The 20474-nt window shown below is 37.9% G+C and overlaps 2 protein-coding genes across 8 annotated transcripts in view; one reads left to right on the top strand and one right to left on the bottom strand.

The window, feature by feature from the left end:
• DAP3 (death associated protein 3) overlaps positions 1-13769 on the bottom strand; it is a 35674-nt gene extending 21905 nt beyond the window's left edge. For 2 of the 5 annotated variants that reach the window (XM_063106543.1, XM_063106546.1), the window contains exon 1: positions 12356-12420. In XM_063106543.1, the coding sequence (XP_062962613.1) occupies positions 12356-12391 (36 nt within the window). In that variant the 5' untranslated portion in view covers positions 12392-12420. The other 3 variants (XM_063106545.1, XM_063106547.1, XM_063106544.1) reach the window with 3 other exon arrangements.
• Positions 12913-20474, top strand: part of ASH1L (ASH1 like histone lysine methyltransferase) — a 186468-nt gene continuing 178906 nt past the window's right edge. Inside the window, exons 1-2 of one of the 3 annotated variants that reach the window (XM_063106539.1) lie at positions 12936-12960; positions 13430-13566. The gene's annotated coding sequence lies outside the window, so the exon portion shown is untranslated. Of the gene's footprint in view, positions 12961-13212; positions 13567-20474 lie in introns of those variants that run through there. The other 2 variants (XM_063106540.1, XM_063106541.1) reach the window with 2 other exon arrangements.

Raw genomic sequence — 20474 nt, 5'->3', positions numbered from 1 at the left:
GAATTCTGCCTCCACCCCCAGTCACTCTTTATATAAAATGTGAAAAAAACCAATCCTGGAGACAAATAATTTCCTTAGTCTTTGAACCATTTGAAGCTTTTCCATACACTTCAAAAACACATTTACTCACCATTGTTTTTAAAACTCCACTACTATTCTGATGAAACTTTTTTTTTTTTTTTAAAAGATGACCGGTAAGGGGATCTTAACCCTTGACTTGGTATTGCCAGCACCACACTCTCTGAAGTGAGCAAACTGGCCATCCCTATATAGGGATCTGAACCTGTGGCCTTGGTGTTAGCACCACACTCTCCTAAGTGAGCCATGGGCTGGCCCTGATGAAACTTTTTAACTAGTGTTTCAGGTCTCTAAGAAAAAGAGTATTTTTGCCCAGACAGGCCATATGTAACCTGAGAAGGAAGTTAGAAAAGCCTGTACCAAATTTAGAAAGGTATCAAAGACTATATGCTAAAACTTTAGTGGTCATGAGGATCATTGTTCCTTTATTTAAATTAAATTCTTAATTTTGAGGTAATTGTAGAGTCACATGCAGTTGAAAGAAACTGTGCACGTTCTATGTACCCTTTAGCCAGTTTCCCCCAATGGTAACATCTTGCAAAACTGCAGTACAATATTACAACCAGGATATGACAATGATGCAGTTAAAATACAGAACATATCTATCACCTCAAGGATCCCTCATGTTGCCCTTTTATAGCCTCCCCCATTTCTTTTTTTTTTGTCGTTTTTTTCGTGACCGGCACTCAGCCAGTGAGTGCACTGGTCAGTCCTATATAGGATCCGAACCCGCGGCGGGAGCGTTGCCACGCTCCCAGCGCAGCACTCTACCAAGTGCGCCACGGGCTTGGCCCTAGCCTCCCCCATTTCTATCCTCCTCCCATTCCTTAACTCCCGACAGCCACTACTGTGTTCCATTTTCATAATTTTGTCATTTCAAGAGGTTATAAATAGAATCATATGGTACATAACTTTTGAAACTGGCTTTTTTCACTCATCTTAATCCCTTGGAGATGAATCCAGGATGCATGTTACATGTATTGATAGTTTTTTCCTTTAATTGCTAAGTATTATTCCATGGTATTGTGCCAGTTTGATTAACCACTCATCTGCTGAAGGACATCTGGGTTGTTTATAGGTTTTGGCTATTATGAATAAAGCTGCTATTAATATTTATGTACATATTTCTGTGTGAAGAGAATCATAGATTTTTAAGGTTAAGTTGATCTAGTCTAAGAACTGGACTAGTTCAGACCTAAATTATTGCTACATTGATCTTAATAATAATCATTGGGTACTTTTCAAATACAGACTCTATAATAAGCAATTTATAGGCATTATCTCATGACAATCCTATGAGTTAGACATTATTATCCCCAGGTGAAAGTAAGTATGGATAGATTAAATAACTCATCCAAGGGTATATAGCCTAAAAGTGGCAGTTTTGGAACTGAAATCTATGTTTGACTCTAGAACCTTTCCCAGTAGACACTGCATATGCTATACTGTTAATCTTCAGAAGCCTAAACATTTCCAGTGATGAGGAACTCACAAAGCAGTCCATTTGGTTTTCAGACAGCTTTTATTAAAAGTTCTTTCATAGTCTGAGGTGAAATATTGCCTTGTAGCTTCTATTCACTGTCCCAGTCTTTCTCACGGGTTTTAGAAGTCATCTCCCACATGACGATTTTTCAAATATTGAAGGTAGTCATATCCTGTTTTTTTTTCTTTTCCTGGATAAATGTCTTCTGTTTCTTAAAGCAATCATCAAACAATACAAGTCTCTTCTCTATGTTATCTCAATACTCTTCAGGTATGATCTATTCTTTCCCTAATTTTAGATGTTATATTTTCAAGAGTGGCTATTTTGTAATTCTATCACACCATTCCTTCATACTGAAAACACAGTTCACTAAAATCACCACTTCCTTAAAAAAAAAAAGAAAGAAAGAAAAAAACCGTGCTACCTATCAAAATCCCAGCAACCTTTTTGGTCAAATTGTCAAGCTGATCTCAAAATTCATATAGACCACGTGTGTCCCTCCCGAAGGTGCACGCTTGGTGGAAAAGGATGACTTTTCTCTGATACAGGGGAGGACCATTCTTTGGTCAAGAGTATACGAGTAGCTGTGCTCCCCTGCAGGAATCTCCAAACAAGCTCTCAAAATTCATATGGAAATGCAATGAACCTAGAATAGGCCAAACAATCTTGAGAAAGAACAAAGTTGGAGGGCTCGCATATCTGAATTTCAAAACTTACTACACAGCTACAGTAATCAAGACAGTATGGGATTGGCATATATCTATAGATCATATATGTCTAATCTATATGTCTGTAGATCAATGGAACAGAGTCAAGAGTCCAGATCTAAACTACTATGGTCAATTGATTTTTGACAAAGTTCCCAAGACAACTGAATGGGGATAGAACAGTCTCTTCAACAAATGGTGCTGGAACCACTTGACACTCACATGCAAGAGAGTGAAAATGGACCCTTACTTCACATCATACACAAAAATAAACTCAAAATAGATCACAGACCTACATATAAGAGCTAAAACAATAGAACACTTAGAAGAAAACATAGTAAATCTTCATGACCTCGGGTTATGCAATGGTTTCTTAGATATGACACTACAAGTATAAGTGACAAATGTAAAAATAGATACTTAAGTTTCATCAAAATTAAAACTTGTGCTTCAGGGGATACCATCAAGAAAGTGCAAGACAACCCACAGAATGGGTGAAAATATTTACAAATCACATATCTGATAAAGAACTTATACCCATAATATACAAAGAATTCTTACAACTCAACAATAAAGACAACCCAATTAAAAAATGGTTAAAGGATTTGAAAGGTGTTTCTCCAAAGGAGATATACAAATGGCCAATAAGCACATGAAAACCTGCTCAACATTATTAGTCATTAGGAAATACAAATAAAAACACAATGACATACCACTTCATACCCACTAGAATGGCTAAAATCAAAAAGACAGAAATAAATGTTGGGGAGGATCTGGAAAAACTTGGAACCTCATACATTGCTGGTAGAATCACAAAATGGTGCAGCCACTTTGGAAAAGCTTGGCAGTTCCTCTAAAGGTAAAATATGGAGTTACCACATGATCCAGAAATTTCACTCTGAGTTATATAAGAGAAATGAAAACATTTGTACACAAACTTGTGCACAAATGTTCATAGCAGTATTATTCATCTAGCCGAAAAGTAGAAATAATGCAAATGTCCATCAATTCATGAATGGATAAACACTCATATAGCCAAACAATGAAATATTATTCAACAATAACAAGAAATGGAGTTCTTATACATGCTACAACATGAATGAAATCTGAAGATAAAGTAAAAGAAGCCAGTCTCAAAAATCTACATATAGTCTGACTCCAAGTTTACAAAACGTTTCAGAAATTTCCTTCTTAATCACATAATTGATTAGTGGTTTCTAGAGGCTGGGGGAGCAGAAAATGAGGACTGACAAAAATGTTCTAAAATTAGATTTTTGTAGGGCCAGCCCGTGGCTCACTTGGGAGAGTGCGGTGCTGATAACACCAAGGCCATGGGTTCGGATCCCTATATACGGGTGGCCAGTTGGCTCACCTGAGAGAGCCAAGTCAAGGGTTAAGATCCCCTTACCGGTCATCTTCAAAAAAAAAAAAAAAAATTAGATTTTTGTGATGGTTGCACAACTTTGTGAACACACTCTAAAGAAGGTGAATTTTACGGTATGTGAATTATATCTCAATAAAGCTGTTATTGAAGAGGGCAGTAGCAGCAGCTGAGCATGCGCTAATTAGTATGTGCCAAAGAACTATACAAGCATTACATGCTTTATGTTATTTTATTGTCACAGCATCTTCTGAGGCACTGTATCAGCTATTGCATAACAAGCCACCCTAAAACTCAGTGGGTTAAAACAATAACCATATATTATTGCTCACAAGATTATAGCTACAGGTTGGCTGGTTAGTTCTTTTGCTCTGGGCCATGTTTGGCTCTCTGTAAGGCTGGTGTAGGCTGACCTCAGCTAGGACTGATTCTGCTAGAAGCTGTCTCTCATTCTCTAACAGAATGGCCTGAGCTTATTCCCCTCGCAGCGGCAAAGGTCCAAGGGAACTGAAACAATTAAGACCTCTTGAAATCTAGGCTCAGAAGCAGCACAGTAAAACTTCTGTCACATTCTATTGCAGCCCTTTCTAGGCCAACCCAGATACAAGAGGTGGGAAACAGACTTCTTCGTGGAAGGAGCTTCAAAATCACAAGTTTTTGGGCCGAGCCCGTGGCGCAGTTGGTAGAGTGCTGGGCTGGCAGCGCGGCGACGCTCCCGCCGCGGGTTCGGATCCTATATAGGACTGACTGGTGCACTCACTGGCTGAGTGCCGGTCACGAAAAAACGACAAAAAAAGAAATTAAAAAAAAAAAAAATCACAAGTTTTTGCTTAGCTCACTCGATTAGACTGTGGTGCTGAGAACACTAAGGTCGACGAGGGTTCGATCCCTGTACCGGCCAGCCCCACAAAATAAAAAAAAGAAATTGTGTTGTCTAGCCAGTTAGCTAAGTCGGTTAGAGCATGGTGTTATAACACCAAGGTCAAGCGTTCAGATCCTGTGCCAGCCAGCCACAAGAAATAAAATAAAAGCTGTTTTGATAAAATTTTAAATAAAAAATTATGAAACAGTTGCAGTTTTATATCTGTCTCAGCACCCAATAAAGTTTGGTTTTTATTTTGTTCCATATGATATTAAAAATCCTGAGTCACACAGATAAGAAGTTGCAACTGTTAACCATTTGTAATAGATCAAAAAATTTTGTTTTATTTAAAAAAATTTAAACTTACAGAAGAGTTGTAAAGACAGTACAAAGAGCTTCTTTAAACACTTCATTGAGCTTTCCCTATTGTTAACATCTTATATCATTTACAGTACAATTCACAAAGTTAAGAAATTAACACTGGTACAATACTATTAAGTAAACTACAGACTTTATTCGGGTTTCCTCAGCTTTTCAGCTAATGTCCTCTTTCTGTCACAGGCCTCAATCCAAGATCCCACATATGCAGATCTTTTTGTTTTTCTAAATCTATCACCATCATATTACCTACCCTTTACAAATTTTGTAAAAACTATAAAATTTGAAAAAGGTATCCTCAATGATCTTTTTCAAGTCATTGATAGAACTATTTAACAAGAAAGGATTACCGAAAGAGTCCTGCAGCACAGCCTAGATTGATAGTCTTCAAAAATAGCTGCACATTAGAATCACCCAGGTATAGTTTAAAAATTCTGATGCCCAGACTGTACCTCAGACCTAAATAAGTCTCTGGTAGTGAGACCCAATCATCAGTATCTTTTTAAGGCTACCCAGCTGATTCCAATGTGCAGCCCAAAGTAAGCGCCACTGCACCGGCACAGATGTTAATGGTTAAGGGAATTTCAACCCATTTAACTAACAGGCAGTCTTTGGGTATATTATTCAACCAAATAAACATTCATTATATTTGTACATTTCTCCAAAAAGCCATAGTGAGAGACTGTCAAATGCCTTGTTTTAATGTAAACATGATACAAACAATAGAATTATTTTGTTCACCATTCTAGGAATTCTAACTAGAAGGACTTTTTTTTTGGTACTAAAACTGGGCCAATTCCTGATGTTCAGTAATTCTTTTTCTAAATTTGTGGTTCTCAACTGGGGCAATTTTAATTTTGCCCCCTCTAGGGAACATTTGTCAATGAATGTTTGGAGGCATTTTTGGTTGTTATAACTGGGGGATGTATGGGGAGTGCTACTGGCATCAAGTGAGTAGAATAGGATGCTGTTAAACATTCTATAATGTGCAGGACAGTCTCCCCCAACAAGGAATCATCTATCTCCAAATGTCAATAGTGTTAACGTTGAGAAAGACTGTTCTAAATCCTGAATCCTAGGTCTGGCCAGTTAGCTCAGTTGGTTATACCGTGGTGTTTATAATACCAAGATCAAGGGTTCAGACCCCTGTACTGGCCAGTTGCAAAAAATATATATATATATTTATATAAATAAATCCTGAATCTTATAGGAAAAATTTGTTTCATGTAATCTCATTACTTTCATGATTTCAGTTAGAAAAGACAGAATTTGTTAGGATGCATATACTAATCCTCATTGTATGTATTTCCCCAGGTTTGGATTCCTAGAGCAACATCAAGGTTACAGAAGTAAAGGAGTTCTGAAACACACTAATTATGACAAACTTCAACAGTGCAAACTTCTCTGAGCTCGGTCTTGTACCTCCTTCCAGGTGTTTTTAGTAGAAACAATATGTATTTAGTTTGCAATTCTGATAAGGGTGCAGTGAGGATGCAATGTACGCCATCTCTTCTAATGGAGAAAGCAAGAAGGAAGGAAATACAGTAGTCTCCCCTTCTTTGAGCCACGCAAATATGAATGGTTTGTTGTCATGAGCAGATGATGTCGATGAATAACGGTAGGTAGCATATATAGCGTGCATATGCTAGACAGGGGGATAATTCCTATTCTGGGAGGGACATTAAGAGATTTCATCATGCTATTCAGGGCAATTTAAAACTTATAAACTGTTTATTTCTGGAATTTTCCACGTAATAGTTTTGGACTTTGGCTGACCATAGGTAACTAAAACCTTGGAAAACAAATCACAGATTAAGAGGGACTACTGTAGAAGGGACTATGATTGTTTCCTAGGCTTAGAGGATATTCTGGATATTACTCAATGAATTGAACCTAGCACTGGACTCCAGGCTATGTCTCATAGGCCCCTAAAGACTTTACAAAAAGCATGTTAAGTGTACACATGCACAAGGTTAACATCTGAGAATTTAAGGACTCAGTGGTATATCTACATTGACCTCATTTCAACTTTAGATTATGGTTCTCAAGTGGAGATGTATAAAGATAAAGACTTAAAGTGAAAGAGATACCAAAATGATTTGATATTTCAGGTGCTAATGTTGCAGGTAATTATCTTTCTGGATATTCAATTCTAATGCTATCAATAATAATTAGCAATATTAATAATATTGTTTATGTAATAAAAACTGTTCAAACCTTATTAATGTGTCCATGTTAAAAAAAAATTTTTTATGAGACCTAGGTAAAACCATTTTTATGTAGTGGCATAATAAGAACACAGGGTCCCTGTGTACATAAGATTATTCAATTGCAATGCTGTTTCTAATATTAAAAGATTGAATAGTGTCAAAGTATATGTCAATAGGGGATAAATAGCATATCCACACAATGGAATACCGTCCAGCTGTTTAAAAACAAAACAAAAGAAAACCCAGAAACTCTCCGTGTACTGATAAGGAAAAATCTGCAATACATATTAAGTGAAATAAACAAGGCACAGAGCAATGTGTCACCACTTCTGTAAAAGAGGGGGAAATGTATACCCTCTCTTTCTAAAAAGATAAATATTTTGAAAGATATACAAAAAAATTGATAATACTGGTCATCTTCACAGAGAGGAAATGGGTTCCTGTGGGGGCAAGAAAAGAGGGGAGAGTGGTGTCTTTTGTACTTTTCAAATTCTGAATCATATTACTAATACCCAGGCAAAGAGTAAATTAAAAAAAATTAATCAGTAAAAGCCCAGTGAATCTTTTAAAGCTAATAATTATTCTGTATGAATTTTATTTGTATATATAGAAAATATATATTTGTATATATTTATCTTATAGGAAGATAAATAATTAAAAATAGGGGCTGACCTTGTCAGTGACAGCATAGTGTTATAATACTAAGGTCAAGGGTGTAGATCCCCGTACCAGCCACCAAAAAACAAACAAACAAACAAAAAAAACCACACACATACATACACATTCACACACTTGAGAGAGAGAGAGAGAAACCCTAGCCTTAACAATATGCCTACATCTATCTCAAGAATGTTTGATAAATCACTTGGTTTCTCAGATGAGTATCTTTCACATAACATTCTCTACAGGAAAAAATGACATTGTTATAAGATTGTAAAAGTCTCTTTTCCTTTCAAGCCCAGGTTTCATATTTGTAAAACAAAGACACTGAACTAGAACAGTATTTTTCCAGACTTTTTTTTGTAATAGAATTCCTATCAAGCTAAGAGCAATTTATGACACCAACATATAAAACAGACAAAAAGGCTGTGCTTAGTAAAGGCTGGAGTATAGAGCATTCCCCTTTCCTCTTGCTCCTACAACACACTGGAAAAAAACCTAAGGCTCAAAAAAACTCAAGTAACACTTTATATGTGCCGGTCACTGTTCCAAGAGTTTTATGTGAATTAACTAATTCCATTTTCACAACAATGTTACGATGCAGGTACTATTATCTCCAATTTACAGACAAGAAAACAGAGAGGCAATTACAGCAGAACGGCTAAAAATATGGACTCCAGAATCTAACTGCTGGGATTTGAAAACTGGCTCTCCCACTTAATAGTTGTGTGTCTGTTTTCTCATTTGTAAAATGGAGATCATGGTAGTATATAAATATGGGATTACTATAAACATTAAATGACTTATAAATATCAGTTTATTACTACTACTAAGTCTCTACTCAAGTTTACAAGTTACCATGTGGAAGAGCTGGGTTTTGAATCTGGGCAGTCTGGAGTATATATTTCTACTCTGCTAAAAGGCAATTGTCTAAAGCATGAGTTTAAAATCTTACCCAAATGAAAATTCAAAGTTCTTTCCATGTTAAATAAAAAATTATTTACAGATTCTTATGCTTATGTAACATCTACCCATAACTTGTCAAATGTTATCAATGCTGACTATATTCTGGTAAGGTTTATGTTTAAAAATTTGTTTTAACATGTGAAGCCTTATTTTAAAAGTTTTTATCAGACCAGGACTACAATGACATCATTCCTACCAGTGAAAAAGAAACTCAGGGATGTTAAACTAGAGAAACTGCCAAGCTGGATATTTATGTGGGATTTCACCCCGAAGGCATTGTTGGAGCGTTTCAAAGAGGTTATTACTTGCATTAAAACAATGTGAAGAAAGGGAGCATCACTGGGGTATCTACAGTGCTGGAAGCTTACAAGCTTTTCAGCTACTGGCTTTCTCACAAGGAGGTCAAACAATGAGTGGCTATGCAAGTACCACTGAAGAGAGACCAGTGTGGAAGGCACACTCTGCACTCCTACCATGATCACCTTGGCCCAGCACTCCTTCCTGAGGAACTCGATCATTGCGGAATCCTTTCATACCCTAATTGAGAATTAATGCCCAATAAAAGATGACTGGTACGTGGGGAAAAAAAGTTTATGTCAAAGAGGCTTTCCTGCTTATCTATATTGCATTTGACAACATCCCAGCAAAGCAGCACCATAAAATAAATGTTTAATTATGTACTTCTACTCTAGTAGGGAAGTCTGAGGGCAGCGTAGCTAACACTGCTGCAGTACAGCAATATAAAAGCCTTGCTGTCTATTCACAGCTTGAGGACTAGTGCCAGAAGGGAAATACTGGAAATCTAGGCAGCTCTGTTGAGTGTTTATCACTTTGCTTGAAAATTTATTTCAGTTAAACCACACCCTCATATAAATTAAAAAACAAAACCTCAATCCAAGGCAGACTACTTTGGAGGTTAGCCATAATTTGGCTCCCTTATGTATTAGTTTCCTATTGCTGCCCTAACAAATTATTACAAACTTAGCAATGTAAAACAACAAAAATTTATTACAATTGTCCCTCAGTATCTAAGGGGGATTGGTTCAAGGACCCCCTGTGGATACCAAAATCCACAGATGCTCAAGTCCCTTATATAAAATGGCATAGAATTTGCATAAAACATACACCTCCCATACACTTTAAATCATCTCTAGATTACCTATAATACCTAATACAATGTAAATGCTATGTAAATAGTTGTTATACTGTATGTTTTTTTATTTGTATTTTTTTTATTGTTGTATACTTATTTTTTATTGTTTTTCCTGAATATTTTAGATAAGGGTTGGTTGAATACATCAATGCAGAACCCACAGATATGGAGTCAATTCTATCTTAAAGTTCTGTAGTTTAGAAATCGGAATCAAAGTGTTAGAAGGATTGCATTTCTTTCTAGAGGCTCTAGGAAAGTCTCTTTACTTGCCTCTTCCAGCTTCTACAGGCTGCATACCTATGACTTTCTTCCATTTTCGAAATCTGCAATGGCTAGTTGGGAGTTTTTCTCACATTCGATCATCCTGGCACTGACTCTCCTGTCTCCCTCCTCCATGTTTTAAGGACCCTTGTCATTAGAGTAGGCCTAAATAGATAATCCAGGATAACCTTCCTATTTTGAGGTCAGCTGATTAACAATCTTGATTCCATCTGCATCCTTATTTCTCTCCTGTGATGTAACATAACATATTCACAGGTTCCAGGGATTAGGATGTAAACATCTCTGGGGAAACCATTATTCTGTCTTCCAAACCTTTGTTGGTTCAAATAATTCAGGGTTCATTCATTCAACGAGGTTAGACAGCACTTAACCCCAGTGGATGCCTGAAACAGTGGACAGTACTGAACCCTACATACACCAAGTGTTTTTCATCTAATGACTGAGACAGCTACTTAGGGACTAAAGGGTGGGTAGTATATATAGCATGGATATGCTGTACATACATTGAACAAAAGGTTGATTCACATCCCAGGTGAGTTGCAGCGTGAGTGTGAGATTTCATCACGTTACTCAGAACAAAAAGGAATTTCAAACTTATGAATTTTTTACTTCTGGAATTTTCCATTTAAAATTTTTGGACCTCAGTTGACCACGGAAAGCAAAACGACAAATAAGGGGAGATTACTGTAGTTACTGTAAGCTATTTCTACGCAGAGACCATAAATAAGTAACTTACTTTATACACTGGTGTAGTGGAATTCTACTAAAAGAGTATTTTCTTTGCAGCATGTGCAATTATGCTGCTGATGAGAAATTTTATTATGAAGGCAATGTGCTATAGTGAAAAAAGGTTTTTAAGAGACAGATAAACGAAAGTCTAAATATCAAGTTATTGGACTTCTCTGAGCCCCAGGCTTCTCATCTGTAAAATGGGAGTAATTATCTATTTAAAATTGTTGTACATTATAAGGACTAAACAGGAACACGTTCTCCTGACATGATATTGCACAAATGTTGATTCTCTTTCTCTTCTGGTATTTTAAGTATCTAACATTCATTTCAATATTTTCATAACTTGCTTTGCTAGACTACGAAAGCACGTAAAATAAATGTCAGACACAGTCCCTGCCCTCGAATTAAAAAGTTGTATACATGAGACAATTAAATAAAGATCAGTGTAGAGCCACCTAAGTGGGCTCCATAAAAGAGTTGAGACTTGGTTAGGAAAAGTAAATCTACAGTGAAGTAATTAAGGCTCATTTCCTCATTACCTTAAAAAAAACCCAAAACAAGTAACAAAACCTGACCCATATATTCCAAGGGGGAAATTTAGGACTGCCTACTTGAATTTTGGAGCTTGAATGGGCCTTTTAGTACAGTGATTTTTGAATTATTCCCTAGATCCCTAAAATTCCACAGATGTGCAGGAAAGTAGACTCTTCCCCTAATTCATTCGGCTTCATTTACCCTTTGGATGAAATTAAAAACTACTATATTAGATAAACTTTGGGATTATCTGCGGATTTTAATAGTCTATAGTTTTCCTGAATTCAATTATCGAATACCAGTGCAAGGTTTTCAGAAACAAGTATTCAGTAGCCACAGAAATTTGATAGGTCTAGTTTTGCACTGTTTTATTAACGATTTGAAAGGATAGAACACAAACTACCAATTACACCCACAAACCGTATCAACAGTACTGAAAACGATAACATCATACTCTGCACTTTCCCTGTGCCTAAAGGCTATTTCTACTTTACATATATTATCTTATTATTTCACACCAACCCTGAAGGCACATTTGAACTAATTTTTATGTCCAGTTTTTGCTAAGGAACCAAGAAAAAAACTAGCTAAAAAAAACTTTGTTAGATACTTAACCAAAAAGAAAGAAACAAACACACACACACACACACAAGACATGGGAGACCGAGTCCAAAACTGAATTACAAGTACGTGGTTTCCTTATACTCCCACGCCAGGCTACCTAATGAGGTTGAAGATGTACCAACCATGAGGAGTGCGTAAAGGACACAAAAACATCACCGCGTATAGGCAATGGTGTGAAATTCGAGAAATCTAAGCTGGGTTAACAACAACAAAAAGCAGACCACCGCACCGGTTCTTCCGTGGATCCCAGAGCCAGGTAGAAAGCCCCTAGGAGGGACGCCTGCCCTACTAGCCTCGCTCCCTACCTTACGGAGGTTTGGACTCCCACTCCTTTCCTTCATCGGTACAACCCACGTGCCGGCCCATTCCCTCACCGTGAGTCGAGGACCAGTACTCTTAACGCGCTGACCAGCAGACACTATCAGAAGCCGTTTGCAAAGCGCTAGTCCCGCAACTGCGAAGAAAGCTCGGGTAATACCGCAGGAAGCTACTCAACGCGCAGCCGCCGCGGCCTCCAACCATCGGCCAGCAGAGGGGCGCTAAGCCGCTGTCGACCTGCTCACCGCGGGCCGGAGGAGAAGGAGTGCAGAAGAGAGCCCCGGCGCCGACCCCAGAGAGGTAGGTTGTCTTAGGTTTCTGCCTGCCACATGGGTAATTGCAGTCCTAACGGCAAGCTCTACCCGCTTTTGCCTGTCTTTTTCTCCCCTACCCCTTCAGCCCACATGAATGGAACATTCCCGAGGGGGAGGAATTGTGGGAGGCGCACGCGCGAAAAGTGGAGGGTGGGGGGGCCGGTGGAGGCGGCGGCGGCGGCGGCGGCCGTGGCGGCGGTTGGTGACCGTGGGGGTGGGGAAGGGGGGGAGGAAAGAAGAGGTAGAGGAGGAGGAGGCTTGGGCTCGCGCCGCTGAAGGTACGCGTGAGGGCCTGCGCCAGAGCCGGCTTGACAGGGTCCGAGGGGGAGAGGGGACCACACGAGGAGGCGCCCCTGAGCGACCGCGTACGGCTGGCGGGCGCGCGGGGTGGCCGAAGGTGCTGGTTGGTGGGAATAGCGAGCGACGAGCCCAGATACACTCATACGCGTACGGGCGTGCGCGCTCCGCGGCCGGAGTCGGGTGAGGCGGGGGGACGGTGGGGGAGAACGCGAGGAGGGAGGAGTGAGAGGTGGCGGGGCACGAGGCCCCCTTCGCTCCCTCCCTCCGGAGGAGCTACCGCCGCCGCCGCCGCCGCTCTACCGCCGCCGCCGCCGCTCCCGCCGCCATTTTGGGTTCGCTTTGCGGAGGGGGAGACTATGCCCGTCTCGGTTGCAGGACCCGCCTCCCCTCGGTTTCCCCTCTTGTAGACCTACGCCTTTCCCTTCTCCTCTCTCGCATTTCCGTCAGTCCGCTTATCCGCTGGCCACCTCCTGACAAGCGGGAGGGATCCTCTGTGGACCAAGGGAAGCGGAGGAGCCTGGCGGCCACCCCCTCTTCCCCACTTCCCTGCACTCTCATCGCTCTCGGCCTCGGCCTCTGACACGGTGAGTAGAACGGTTTGGGCAGGCTTTTAGGCCTAAGTACTCCCTCAGTGACTCAATCCTTGGCTTCCCGGGAGCTACTGTCATCTCCCGGACCTGGACCTCCGGGAGAGCGGTGGTAAGGATGGGGGAGGGGAGAGTAGGGAAGGGGATCCTGAGCTTACCGGGAAGTCCCTCCAGGCGGGGGTGAAGGGGTGTCCCTGACAGGCAGGCTCCTGGCTTGGGGGAGGGGGCAGGAAAGTAAGCGAGTGGAGGCGGAGTCGGCTGTTCCCCTGTCAGGTTAGTTTGTGTATAGCATCCCCCATAGTCCAGTTAGTGTCTCTTTAAAGAATAAGAGTGGCAGGGGAGATGATCTTTAGAGGATAGTTTACCTGTATAACAAGGGCTGTGGTGTTCCTAACACGCTGAATTGTATGTAGGAACGACAGAATGATCTCAGTGTTTTATAAGTTTAATAAATGTCACTGGTTGGTTTGTACATGGAAAGAGGTGTTTTTGGTCTAGAAGACAGATGGTCTGTTGGTGTATAGCGGCTGTGTTTGTGTGTATGTGAAGGATGGAAAGTGTTTTGGAAGAGTTTGCCTGTGTTTGTATAAGTGTAATGGAGTTCCCCTTATAAGTGAGCTTATTTTTTTAAATGTTGGGTGATCCCTATAGGTTGATAAGTGTGTGTATTTTAGGGATTGTGAGCTCCTAATTACTTGTTGGGAAAGAGCAGTAACGGCAGTATTTTAGGCAATATAGCATGTATGTGTGGAATCAGGGAGGGGAGAAACTTGGCCTAGCCAGTTGCGGTCTTAAGAATATTTTGTGCTTTTGGTTAGAGTGAATTGTGTAAATGTGAAGGCCCAAAACATCTTTAACAGGATAATTGCTACGAGACTGTAAAGAGTGGATGACCTTTTTTGTTGATTTATATTAACATTTTATAATAGAATAAGGTTTTTTTTATTCAGAATACTCTTTCAGTTTCTTTGTGATCCTAAATTTCTGTTAAAATGATAGATGTATGTTTTCTACCACTTTACAAAATAGGAGATGGAAGGGTAAAGAGGTAACTTTTTCAAGGTCACATGTTAAATTGGTGACAAAGTTGGGACTCTAACCCAGATATTTTGATTACTAATCCAGTAGCATATCCTGGTGCTTCAGGAGGTCTTTGTGGGCAAATCTGAGTATATTGGAAAGATAGGAGCATATATGGCTGGTCATGTCAGATATGTGTATGGAACATGGGTTGTCCTTGGCTAGTGTGACCTGTATGAAATGGGTATCCAAACACATTATTTTGTGTTTATGGAGGAAGCAGAGTATTTTTGGCATTTTAGCTTGTATGTTTGAGGGAGGCAAGGCTTTCATAGCTTAATTTGTACCAGAGCAGCTGCATGGATGCTGACAGCTTAACTTTAAGTCTATGGGAGGAAGGATCTTCTTTCATTTATTCAACGAATATTTATTGAATACCTTGGGCTGAGAATAATCAAGGTGTCCCTGTTGAAATTGCCTAGGTGCATATGAGGGAATCATCTTGACAGTGATATGTATTAAGTTAAGTGAGGCAAATAAGGCAATGTGGAATTGAGTCCAAAAAACATTCCTTCCAAGTCTATTCAGTTTGGAGGGAATTTAGGTCTTCTAGACAATTTAGTATAGAAGGTAGATACAAGAGTATTTAAGAGTCTGACAGGGTGGCCAGTTTGTGGTAGAGTGTGCCTTGTTGGCATTTATGAGTAAACTGTGTTTGGGATCTGGGAATTGTTGATATGTATTCCTGTGGATACTGGGACTTTTTGGCTCGGCTGAAGGACTTCTTTGAAAGACTAATCTTATAGAAAGGATCAACTCTTTGAATATGGGAAGAATGCTTGAACTAAGCTAACTTAACTGTATTCCTCCGGAAAATAAAATGTTTCTTGATATGCTAGATTAGTGGTTCTTAAAGTTTTTTGGGGTTACTTGTCCCTCAGATTCTGATGAAAGACACACTGGGCCTTCATGTGAAAAAAATGAGCATAAGAACAATCATATGAATGATGCATACAATTTCAGGAACATAAACTGTAATGAAATAGAACCAATTTATATTCAGGGCTCATTTGTTTTTTGTTTTTGTTTTTGTTTTCAAAAGATGTCTGGTAAGGGCATCTTAACCCTTGACTTGGTGTAGTCAGCACAACGTTCTCCCAAGTGAGCTAACCAGCCATCCCTGTATAGGGATCCGAACCTGTGACCTTGGTGTTATCAGCACCACACTCTCCTAAGTGAGCCATGGGCCAGGCTGGCCTCATTCAGGTCTCATTTGAAAGCCTTTTTTTCCCCCTAAAGTTTTGTTTGGGAGGTGAGGATGTTGATATGAGTTTAAGGTGAAAGATTTTATGACAGTATTTGAGCATGTTTGAGAGTAAAGAGAACTTTACGATCGTGTTAATTCTTTTTATTCTTAGAAAACATTTCTGCAGTGTTTGTACACGATTCTGAATTAGGTGATAAGGGAATATAATGTAGCACAGGTGTCTGTGGCTTTATTCTTTTTCAGCATCTTTTCTCAAGCTCGTCTTTTTCCAATTTTGCATTGGTACTGAGGTGGTTTGAAGCTCATTTTGGAGTTTAGCTTAGTTATAACATTGAGTTAATCCTATGCAAGGGACATGAAGATGAATAATATATAGTCTCTGTCCTTGAAGAAATTTTAATCCAATTGAATCTATTAATTGTATGATGGTAGGGACTATCAAAAGGATAAGGAGGAGGGAAGCATATTCTAGAAGTTAAGATTTCATCATTTAATTACAAAGTTATTTTGCCATTATTCATTCTTAGGAAGCTATAAGGTCTTCACACTTTATATGCAAATTTGTGGCTTAAAAATGTGTGTTTGTATCATCTGATGTTTTTGGATAAAAGAAGTAACTGTCGATTTGAAACAGACAAATATCAGTTCTATTCTTTATCTTGTTTATCTAGTGAGTTTTTGTAAATAGGTGTTAAGTTCATTTTGGGGCATACATACCCTTCTGGAGTAAAATCCAGTAACTGTTTGACAGACAACCCATGAATCTAGTACTGGAAATTAAAAATAATTACAGCATTTTTAAAAGGAGCAAGACATTTAGAAAGGTGTTTTAATATGACAGATTCAGTAAAGTAATGGAGAGATCTTGTGACAAAAGGTCTGATTGTCTCTTCTCTATATTGGCATGGCCTCTGTATATGAATATCATATGAATTTGTGAAAAGTTAAATATTTTCTGTAATTTTTTTACGGGTAGTAGGTTCATGATGTTATTTTTTTCATAACATATGTCTTAATGTGTGTGTAGTATGTATATATATGTGCACATATGTGTATATAGTCTCTTGTATGTATCAGATATTTCACAACTTTAAAAAATGCATGTTAATAATCACAAAAAATGATACAGGATATTTAAGGATTAAGAATGGAAAAGGATTTTTGTGTCCTATTCTTGAGTTGTATTCTAAAATATAGAGTATTAGCTCCTTGCTAGGTACTATGTCTTTACTGTATTAGCAGCTCCACTTATGGCTTTATTCTAATTTTTCCTCCATGCCTTACTGATAGAGAATTAGCCTTCTTCATTCCCACCCAAAATGATTTGTCTGCACACAGTGGAGAAGTCTTAGTATGTTTATAGATGGTGGTCTCCAGTTAAAATAACTTCATATTGTTATTTGAGTTTTGTATATTGGTTTTAGTCTTTTAAAGATAATATACAGCCTTACTGTAATCTTCTGTGAGGTCTGCTTTATGCCAGCCTTTCCAGCAGCATGAGATATCTTAAACCTGGCTGTCGAAGAGAGAGAAGTGCAACTAGTTTATTTTTGTTTGTTTCGAGATATGCTGCTAGTTTCTTTTGTCATTTTCCTTAAAATTAGTTGTGGTAACGTTTTGTTTGTTAGTTTATATGAAGAGGTTATATTTTCTTGCTTATTATTTGTCACCGTAGTTAATAATTTTAATCTTATATTTCATATTTTAGAAATCACTTTTTAGTGACTTCCTCATCGGGAGTGTTAATGCAGAATGCAGTGTTGACCTAACATAATTTTAAAATTATGGTTTCAAGTGACAGAAGTTTACTTATAATCTAATTGTTATTTCTGAGTTTTATTTCCTTCATTGAACATCTACTTTTTTCATATTTGAAGGATCTATGAAATTTTGTTTTTAGTATTGTTTTTGCTTTTTATAGTTTTTAGTCATTTGCCCTGAGACATATGCAAGTTGATGACAGGATTATATGCTTTTGCTTCACTGAATTTTGTTCATTTTTTTAATGTGGCAAATTTCAAATATATGCAGAAGTAGAGACTAGTATGAGCCCTCATGTGTTCACCATCCATCTTCAAAAGTTATCAACACAGTTATCACAGTATATCTGCGTCTGCTAGCCTGTCCCTCCTCCTCCCTTTGCTTATTTTGAAGCAAATCTTTCAGACGTTATATCATTTCTTCTACAAATACTATAGTATACACATTTTTTCATTCTTAAATGAGGAATTATTTCTCCATAGTTAGGTTTTTATAACTTTTACAATAAAGTATCTCATGATAGTTGGAACTAAACTACTTATCCCAGCTACTTCTACTCTATATTAACTGTCAATGGGGAATTTCCTCTGCTAACTAAGAAGAAATGAGGTAAATAGAAATTCACATCACTGCTTTTAGATGTTTGCATGGAAAAGTTAGGACAGTTAGTTCTTATGTTAGAAGAGCTTACCAGCTTTTTTCAAATGCATAAGTGAGAAATAGTGTTTCTTATAATTTTTTTGTTTTTGTTTTTTTAGTCATAGTGACACAATACTAAAAACATTTTCTAGTTTTCAATTCCTCTTGATTTTCTAGTGGGATGCAGTCACCACAAAGAAATCAAATGGCACTGGTGATGTTGAACAGGAGCTGAAATTGGTCTAAAATTAAGTTGCTATTTAAGAGAAAGAAATGCACATTTTTCAAACTTTGCAATTCCAGTTGTGGACATTCTGTGTGGACGTTTGATAATCCCTGCCATTGCTTATGCTGCATACTTAAGTATGAACCATGTCACAGAGCATTGTTATCATGAACAGAAACATTGTAGAGAAAGTAAACGTTGCAGTTGAGTTATGAAGATGAATCAGAATACGAGATTTTAAATGGTTGCTAGTAAAGTAGAATTTAGATATATATTCTTTCCTTCCACATAAGGCTGACAGTTATATTATAGCTCAGATGAATGAGTTTTGCATCAATAGTGAAAGTTTTGCTAACTTGTCTTTTGTTAATATCTTAAACTATAGTCCCACAATGAATAAGTCATGAATCGTTGACTTGATTTTCTGGTTCTATGTTTTGTTCAATCTGTTTTCCACACTTGATACTAAGTGACTCTTATTGAAACAATTTTATTTGCCCTAAGACCACAGGAGGACAGTGTGTCAGATTATAGCTATATCATGGCTTCTTAGTGTAAATGACATTATTTGAAATGTGGAGGAGACATTCCTTAAGGTAAAGTTTTTAAAATTCAGCACTGCTGAAAATGAAAGCTCCAATGTTTAAATATTTGCTGACATAAGCTTAACAGGGCTGAATGAAGAAAATCTAGAGATTGTTTTTGAAAGAAGAAACCGATAACTCTGACATTTGAGAAAATGGGGAAAGATCATGAATCAATCATGTATAGTGATTAGTGGTATACATTATTATATATAGTATGAAGGTCTTCAATGAAGATTGGAGGATAACAAATCTCAAGTAAGTAGAAATTTTGTTTAACTAAATGATAACAGGTTGGAAAGTTAAAGTGCGGATGCAGGAGATCAAAGAGAAAAGAGCAACCTCTTTAAATCACAATGAGTTAGATTTAAGTTAATTTCATTTATTTTCATTTATTTGTGTGTATGTGTCTCTGTGTTTAATTTTAAGGGTAAAAAAGTCAAATAACTAACTATAGAACAAGAGCAGGGTTTTATTCACTTTAACAAGTATTTCTTCTCTTCATTCGTTCATTCATTGATTCATCAGTCACCCAACTAACATGCTTCTAGCACTTCCATACTCATTTCTGTAATTAGGTGTAGAGAAAAAGACACAGTTTTTTTGTTTTGGTTTGGTTTTTCTTTGTCTCAAAAGAGTTCTGAGTCTAGTAAGAGGAACATGTTAACAAATATATTGCAATACAATTTAATACATTTGTTCAAGGTAAAGAGGGGAGAAAGTTATTAAATCTTTGAGGAGGAAGGAAAGTTTGGGATGGCTTCCTACAAGTAGGAAGAGCCAGATTTTAAAGGACTAATATGAGTTATTCAGTAAGACTTAGAAGGGCATTCTAGGTAGAGGAGGATCATCTACAAAGGCATAATAATGAACGTAATGTAACAAGTTGAGTTCACTGTAATTTGGATCATTATACTTTCAACCCATTCTTCTATGATATTCTGTGTCTTCAGTGCTATATAAGGTTAGCCTTTGTTACCTAGAGATCATCTACCAAATAAAGATGGAAATACGTTCAACATACTTAAAGAAAAAAAAGTGTATTGTTACAGTTAAAGGTAATTTCCAGGAAAGATTAAAATCAAGAAAATATTTGGTTCTGTTTTACTCAGAAAAATTTTTGCTAGAACATACTCCATTCTCTCAGCATTGTAGTTAATCAGGCCTTGATTATTATAGGTATCTAGCCAAATTTATAATGTATAGTTAGTTTTCTTAATGAACAGATCTCTCAGCCTCCACATTGGTATATTTTCTACTCAATTTGTTGAAAGTCCCAAATAGTGATTAGGATCGTGGACTCTGAAATCAGATTGAGTAGGCTCAGATTCCAGTTTTGCTAACTTACTATGTAATCTTGAGCAAAAAACTTCTGGTCTTTGATTTCTTTGACTGTAAAATGATGATG

Source organism: Cynocephalus volans, chromosome 8 (genome assembly GCF_027409185.1).
Source record: "Cynocephalus volans isolate mCynVol1 chromosome 8, mCynVol1.pri, whole genome shotgun sequence".
Classification (NCBI taxonomy): Eukaryota; Metazoa; Chordata; class Mammalia; order Dermoptera; family Cynocephalidae; genus Cynocephalus; species Cynocephalus volans.
This window is presented reverse-complemented; position numbering and strand designations above follow the sequence as displayed.